This window comes from Helianthus annuus, chromosome 16, assembly GCF_002127325.2.
Source record: "Helianthus annuus cultivar XRQ/B chromosome 16, HanXRQr2.0-SUNRISE, whole genome shotgun sequence".
Classification (NCBI taxonomy): domain Eukaryota; kingdom Viridiplantae; phylum Streptophyta; class Magnoliopsida; order Asterales; family Asteraceae; genus Helianthus; species Helianthus annuus.
In genome coordinates, this window is record NC_035448.2 from 3,096,186 (window position 1) to 3,104,498 (window position 8,313).

At 36.4% G+C, this 8,313-nt stretch overlaps 1 protein-coding gene across 1 annotated transcript; it reads left to right on the plus strand.

Moving 5' to 3' along the window:
• The first annotated feature begins 5,282 nt into the window (after positions 1–5,282).
• Positions 5,283–7,383, plus strand: LOC110916333. Its single transcript, XM_022161081.2, has 2 exons — positions 5,283–6,130; positions 6,227–7,383. The coding sequence occupies exons 1-2, from the start codon at positions 5,290–5,292 to the stop codon at positions 7,351–7,353; spliced, it is 1,968 nt and encodes a 655-aa protein (XP_022016773.1). The 5' UTR covers positions 5,283–5,289; the 3' UTR covers positions 7,354–7,383.
• Positions 7,384–8,313: the final 930 nt, after the last annotated feature.

Sequence of the window (8,313 nt, forward strand, 5' to 3'; positions counted from 1 at the left end):
TGATATGCTTTGGCTCATACAGGAATAACTGTTCTTGCAAAATAAAGTGAATCAACTGTTCTTCCAAAATAAACCATTATCAAACTCGAGTTGATATCCAGTGGCGAACTCAGGAATTTTTCAATGAGGGTGAAGAATATTTTTAAAAATTTTAGGCCCTTAGGTATATATAAAAGAATCGGTTCATCGGATCGGGTGATGTAAAACAAAAGAACATCAAACTAAAATTTATATAACCATAAAAAACACATCAAACGTCATTATTAACATGTTCAAAATTGTGCTATACAGGTTTTTATTTTTTGAAATCTATGCAAAACATCATCTAGAGTTACTTTTCTAATGGTTCCTCACGAGAAATCTCGCAAAAACTTCCCTACTCATTGTTTCTATCACATATAAATCGATCCATAATTTTCAATTTTAATTTTCAAGCCCTAGTAAAGTCTTGAACAACAAAAAAAACATCAAAACAACAAAATCATGCTACTAAAGTCTAGAACACCAAAAAAAAAATCATCAAAACACATAAAATTTCAAAACATCTCTATAACTCTATCTTTCCTAAAAACCACATAAAAAAATGAAGGTACCTCGTTAAATTTTGTATTCCAGGTGGTGGGGTGGCCAGAATCAAGCTTTTCCGTTGAGAATGCAATCGTTGTTGTCGTGCACTGCTTTCATGCGTCGGTCGCTGCGCGATCAGAAGAGGGAGAGTGGGAGAATTAATTGGATGGGGTGGTTGGGTTGTGTTATTTTATTTAACTTCAAATTTAATTGGTTGGGTTAATTGGGCTTGGGTTACAATGGAATGTTTAGTGGGCTAATGGCTAAATTGTTAAGTGAAAGTTATTGGGTAAATTGTTAAGTAAAGTGGTTAAAGAATAATTATATACACTAGGTTATATTTTAATAAAAATCAATGCTTACATTTTTTTAAATTCATAAGATTTTTTTAAAGGGGGCGGTTGAAAATTTCCAAAGGGTGCGCTTGAAAACTTTCAAGGGGTGCGGTCGAGATTTTGCGCGAAATTTAACCCTAATACCTTTTTTTTTCAAGGGGTGCAGCCGCCCACCCACTCAAGTGGGTAGGTCCGCCCCTGTTGATAGGAATAACTGAATAAATATGTATGGAAACAGAGATAAATTGGAGTTTAGTTGAATAGCTAATGATCCAAATTGCAAAAACTTCGGGTTTCATTATAAAATTTATACACGTCAAAGGGTAACTCCAGTTCGTCTGTGATTACTTGCAATTATAGATCTCTCAATGAAAATGAAACGAATCGTGTAAGAAAATGAGAAAGATGTAAAGTTGTAAAAATAGCATCACAACCTTTTCTTCCCAATTAATGTAACATTAGGAATATGATATTAATAAATATATGGATATATTATTAAAGAAAAAGCTAAAAGAAACAAATGGATGTTACAAGAATCCCTTTTGGATTTGGTGGAGTGAGTTTGAGAGATTGTAGATTCAATCATGTCAAACATGTAATCTCTACTTGCCTTGTTGTGGCTATATATCTTTATTCAAAGTGCCTAAACTAAAAGCTTAAAGAGTATATTATATAGATGTTCTCCAAAGTTTAGTCAATATTACGGGTTGGTCTCTAAACTTTATATTTATTAGATTTTGTTTTTATTGGCATTGTTTGCTTTCTTGCTTTTAAGATGGTCTATGGGCTTCTTAGTGCCATTAAATTTTAAAATTAGATAACAGATTTGATAATTTAAAAACTACCCTTTAATCCTTTATTTTACTCTCCAAAAATTACAAGTTAGTTAGACTATAGGTTATGGAGGGGCTTGGGTTGGGCTCATTGCTCGACACGTGACGAGGGTGGGATCCTCAAGCTAATACTTAAAAATTAGGGGTGTTGTGGAGCGTCGCTTAGCTGGGCGTGACTAGCCATGTGGAATTTTTTAAGAAACTACAAAGAAAATTAAAAAAAAACCTACATTGAACCAGCCAACCACAGCCCGCTTGTCGCCCAGCCCCCCGCCCCACGCCAGGTAGAATCTCCACGCCAAGTGGGCAACGCTGACCAAAACGCCAACCCGGGGTGGAGCACCCGGCGTTAAAGGGCCAAAACACGCAAAACCCACGCCCACACCCACCAGTCTTATTGTTATGAATTTGAGTGTCCCTTCATTATGATTTTACGACTAAAATTAGATTATTAGACCATGTGTGGTATTGTTTCATAACTTTTCATTAACACGTTAAAAAGTGACTGTCACATCACTGCCACGTAGATATGACTTCTTATTCTTTATTTTTTTTTTTTTTTTGACATTTAGTATGTAATGGCTTCACAAGTTTCCACTATCCATCACCTATTAAATAATATTCAAATCTTAAAAATAAAATTAAAAAATAGTTAATTTGAGTGGTTGAAAAACCTTAGGGCTCACAATCCTTCCTTCACGAGCGTGATCTGCATCATGCCCCAACCCCTATTAACACCCCAAAAGGCTCCTCCCCTCCATCGTGGCAAAGGACATGATCTTATAACACATAGCGTTGGCGTTAGTTTGCGCACTTTCATTTTGCATTATAAAGGTTAGTGTATGTGCACCCTTTCATTTTGCATTTAAGGTTAGTGTTGTTGTTTTTTTTTTTTTTTTTTTTGCCTTCTAGCTTCCCTTGTGCTTGGTTTCCTCACTGTGCTCGTTTTTCCCTTTCTTAGCCTTCGTGGTTTGTGGTTGCGTTTCTAGTATAACATCATCATCTATGCCTAAAGAAACGAAATCGTGCTCGGGTTCGGTTTCGGTTTGAGTCAACGATTGGGACAGTGGCATTTGGATTGCTTGTGATTGCATTTCCTATTAGCAAGGTGGTGGTGTTGGTACTACGTTAGCCACGCGTTTTGGTCTTGACTAAAACCGCCAAACGAATAGGAATCCATCGGTGTCGTGGGGCATACGAGTAGGGGTTGGGCCGAGGGAGTAGCGGGTGTTCTAGGAAAGAGTGGAGGCGGGTTCGGTCGGCGTGGATCCATGATTTTTTGGTATTAAAAGAAGATTGGTTAAAGAGATTAGAAAAGCATTTGAGTTGTGTGATATTTTTAAATGGAGAAATAGTTTAAATAAGTTTTTAATAATTAATTAATTTATTTTTTTTTTGTTTTTGTGACCGTTCAACGGCTACAACATTCCAACGGTCGAAAATGGATAGCGGGGATGAGTTCCTGTGTGCATCGATATTCGAACGGGGGAGCTGTGTTCCCCGACGGGGGAGGGTGCCACCTCACCTCCTTGATGTTGTCCCCGCTCCCACATCCCTCTGCTTGAGAGGCTTTCTCTCTCTTTACCCACTCACAAAACATAAAAGCACCAGTTCTCCCTCCTCTATTCTTTCTCTTCCCTCTCACTCACATACAATTAGGCATGTATTTTGGTAAATATTGTGTAATTATTAGACCATGGATAATGGTTAATGCCTTTGAGGGGTATTTTTCGCTACATCAACATCATAACACCCCTTCATAAAATGCGTAACGGTTAATGCTCATTTCATTCAATACTTTACATTTTTTTCTTCTATTTGGGCATTATTCTAGAAATGCCACTCCCTCTTCATGCCCTTATAATGCCCACGAGGATGGTGATGAGGATGTTGTTAAACTCTTTTATGCCCCTATAATGCCCATTACGCATGGGCTTAGACATTTGCATTTTCTACTTTGTTCCAAGTTTTCCTCCTCTAGCTTGTATTATATAGGGTTTATTGTTTCAGTATTCTACTTACATTCCACTTGCAAAAAATGTTGACTTTGACAAAAAGTCAACCGTGGAAGAATCAAGCTGCATATAAAGACCCAAGTCTAATTTTTCGTGTGTAGTGTTAATTCTTTATTCACTTGTTTTGTTAAACATTTGAGGTGTTTTGGTTTGGATTTTGTTTTTATAGAAACATAATTTGGCCCAATATAAGAATTTGTTTAGCTCTGGTAACACTCGCATGATTTAAAACGTTGTTTCTAAACAGAGCCTCTGAACTGAGCCGTCAACACCTTTAGAACTATAAATCAACACTTATATAACCTTTTGAGATTTCACATTCTTCCTATGCGGGACACTCAAACAAGTTCCAATTGTACCGTTGTGGCGTGTTTACTTTTTTTTTCATTTACATTTTGATAAAAGTTTTGGTCAAAATCGAACGGGTCAAATATAATTGATGTTTTTATTTATTACCATGACGAACCGAACTGATACCATCTGAACAACTTCTGTAACTGTACCAATATTTTTTTTTATGGTTGTCAATACAAATTTCGTTTCGATTCCGACCGAATAAAAAGAAGTTGTATTGAAAAATATAGTTTTTTTTATCATACGCTATAGCAACACTCTGTAACGTACTAGTGTCATGACGAACTAAATTGATACCGACTGAACAACAACGGTTACAGTATTGGTACAATCGGGAGGTTACCAGTATTAGTTTATATCGTTTTTGATCGATTTAAAACACATGTCGATATTCTTTTGAGTGTATCACAACTTCATAATGTTGGGTTTTGGCTTTCGGTTGCAATATGGGTGTGAAACTAGCTTTTATGAATTCTACATAATATATCGAGAATAACAATTATATAAGACAACATCAACTCATCAACCAACCCTAAAGCTAACATATTTAATTGAAATGCAAGGACACCATATAACTATAAAATCCTGAACTAGAAATAACATTGTACAAAAATCCTGAATCTTTATAGAAGAAGAAACATATTCATAAAATACAAATCATATAATGGCAAGCTACAAAAATAAATTAAATTTAAAAACCCCAAAACAATAGAATTAATGTGATATTAAACGTATCACTTGTAGGAAACGTTTCTCTAAAGAGAAAAGAGAAATTCTTATGTTTTTTTTTTTTTTTTTTTTTTCAAACTAACAATAAAAGAAAAGAAAAGAAAAGAAAAGAAAAGAAAAGAAAAGAAAAGAAAAGAAAAGAAAAGAAGAAAGCATCAAAACTAATATCAATTAATTACAACCTTTTTTTTCCACGTAATACAAGTGTAATAGATATGTTTCAATTTGAATGATTCATGACTTCAGTCAAACTTCATTTTCCCTTTATAAGATACCTTGCTTTAGCATATTTACAATTTCTTTAATTATCATCAGTAGAGGTATTATGCCTATAAATGCTAGATCAGATTTTCATCTTCCATTGTACCATCTTCCAAACTATTAAACTCTCCTTTGATTTTCTCTCTTATTTTGTGTCTATTTCTTCTTCTCATACTACTTTATTTTTATTAGAAAATGATGCAAGAAAATATGATGTTTGAACACGAACATCCATTTAGTCTTATAGACTTGTGGTCGGAGCAAGTGCAACGTGAAGCAGAGTCTGAAGAAGACGAGGAGGAGAAGGATGATGTTTTAATTGCAAAACAAGACTTTAAATGTTTATGTTCCAGATGTGGGGAAGAAATCAACAGGTATCATAGGTATTACTACTCTTGTTGTCATTGTAGCGATTACTCTGTTCATAAATTTTGTGCAGAGCTTCCACCAAGTTTGGAAGACATTTGTGACGTTGGTCATACTCTTGACTTCATCCAATCGATGAACTGGATGGGCGATTGGAACTGTAAGATTTGTGGTAGGTATCATAAGTATGGAGATTTGTGGTATCGTTGTGATCGTTGTTATTTTCAAGTAGACGTAAGTTGTGGTACGAAAATGCTACAAAAAAACATCATCCATCATCCTAGCCACAAACACCCACTAATTTGCATCTCAAAACAACTTTTAGCCAAGTGCGATGCATGTGGGAAGGAACATAAAGGGAACTTCTATCATTGTTCCATGTGTGTCAGGTCTAATTTTATTCATAGTCATTGTGCTTTTCTACCACAAAAGTTGCCAATCCAAGATACTACAAATGATGTCTTCTCCCATATCCATCATCTCACCCTTGCTTATTCCTTTCCAATCCATGATCAAAGATCTAAAGATTTCCCACGGTGTAGGGTATGTCGTCAATTTTTTGATGATCCAAATCTTTGGATATATAAATGTGAGAAATGCAGATACTATACCCATCTAGATTGTGCAACATCAAGAGACGAGCCATTCATGTCAATCCTCAAGTCTCCAGGTAGACCTAACTACCTACCTAATATGTTTAATAGTTTTTTTCCTATATATGCTATAGGTTTATGATCATCTAACATTACATTGTTGTTTTCATCAGGTACAGACAGTAAAAACTACAAAGATGATGAACATCTTGATCTTCTTCATCTCCCATTTCCAGATCCATCTTATAGCATACTAAAACACTTGTTTTCCAAGGAAAAAGGATTAAGTACGTTAGAAATTTCTAACAAGATCACCTACAAAGCACAAGGTGTTATTCATAAACACCCACTAATTCTAGAGGATATCACAATTCCCACCTCTTCTAGAATAAAATCAATATCCTATCATGACCCAATGAAGAGGATTCAACTTCTGTGCGACGGGTGTGTGAGACCAATTACGAGTGGCCCAATTTACGTGAGTGACAATGAGGGGCAATGCAACTTTATGCTCCACGAGTGGTGCTCCCGGCTACCTGCTAAACTGATAGACCACCCTGCTCACCAACAACACACCCTGATTCTCCGTTCAAAAGCCCCTCCTCGTAAGTTTTTTGGGGTGTTCGACTGTGATATTTGCGAGTTACCTTGTAATGGATTTGCCTACTATTGTAAGCATTGCTACAAGTTCATCATTGACGTTGAGTGCGCCTTCTTACCTAAAGAAATCACTCATACTATTCACCCAAATCACCTCCTTTCTAGGGTTTATCACAATGATCCGGGTGAAGAATGTCGTATGTGCGGGGTTATTTTTACGGGTATTTCATTCGATTGCCATACTTGTAATGATTTTCGTCTACATGCCAAGTGTGCTTTGTTTATACCGGAGACAACTAGGAACAAGTGTGACAAGCATCCTATGAAGCTGAGTTACTTTCCGATTGAGAACCATAAGAGTGACTATATTTGTGAAGTTTGCGAGCGGGAACTTAATCCTGAGATGCCATTCTATCACTGTCATGAATGTATGCAGTCTATGCATACAACTTGTGCTCCCTCAATACTTCAGTATGAAACATATGACAGATATCGTAGAGGCGTTTATCAGTTTGTAAATGTGAAGTTTGGGGGCAGATATGAGAATAGTAAAGTGCATCCACACCCCCTTTCTTTCGTTCAAGGGATTCAAGACGATGGTCAATGTCACAAGTGTGGTTATAAGCTCCAATTCAAAATGATCTTTAAGTGTTTAACTTGTGAGTTTGCAGTTGATTATGACTGTTGTAGTGACATCTGAGTAAGTAACATATATAATTGTTGGTCCGTATGTCTCAAATACAGTATGTGTTCTATTTTGTAATTCATGTTTGTTTACGTTCATTATTTTGATTTCCAACCCCTTCCGTTCCATTGTGGTTAAATCCGGATTCTGTCAGGACCGATGAAAATAAACCCCTTCTGGCCTACAATCCAATGTGAAGATGAATTCTCAACCCCTGTTCCATTATTTTGATGTCAGATTACTACAATTGTTCAGTGTTCTTGAAGAGTTCCAACCATGGCCGGTGATTGCATTTTCAGCTACTTTATATGATTAATTTTGCATAGAAAAAGATAATAGTAGCCATAACTTATTGGATTTGATGAGAATACATGGGTAAACAATTTGATTATTGGCTGAATTCAACAAGTTTCGACCTCTCTAAATTGTATTTAACATATGCATACCACATGCTCGACAAAATGTCTGTGTGAGTTCTAAAATAAAAATGAGCATTGAGCAATGAGCAATTGTTGGTGCACTTGTGTCTGTACTTTGTCTATATTCGGTCTGATATAAACGATGTCCTGATTTGTGTTGTAAGTTGACCAAGTCAACCATCCTCCGGTTTGACTTGGACAACAGTTGAAAGATGTTCTGATCGAAGGATAGCCTCGAAGGATACACCTGATCCTTCGAGGTGATCGAAAGATATGGTTCGACCATTAGATCTCGAAGGATGATCCTTCGAGGTCCATGCTGATCTTTCGTGTAACATGTGGTCGACAGATGATCCTTCGGACCATCTGTCGAATCCTTCGAGCAGACTTGCTGAGCTGGGTATTTATACCCATGCATGTGTTGAGTGTGAGTCAGTTCTGAAGTTCTGCCATTTGCACCGAGAGATAGAGAGTGTTGAGAGCATTCTGTCGGAACTCACACACACACACACTTGAGAGTTTACATGTTAGATTTGTAAACATTGTGCTTGTAACC

Coding starts and splice junctions, on each gene's coding strand:
- LOC110916333 (XM_022161081.2), top strand. CDS start 5,290: ATGATGCAAGAAAATATGATGTTTGAACACGAACATCCATTTAGTCTT. Junction 6,131..6,226: donor GTCAATCCTCAAGTCTCCAG/GTAGACCTAACT, acceptor TGTTTTCATCAG/GTACAGACAGTAAAAACTAC.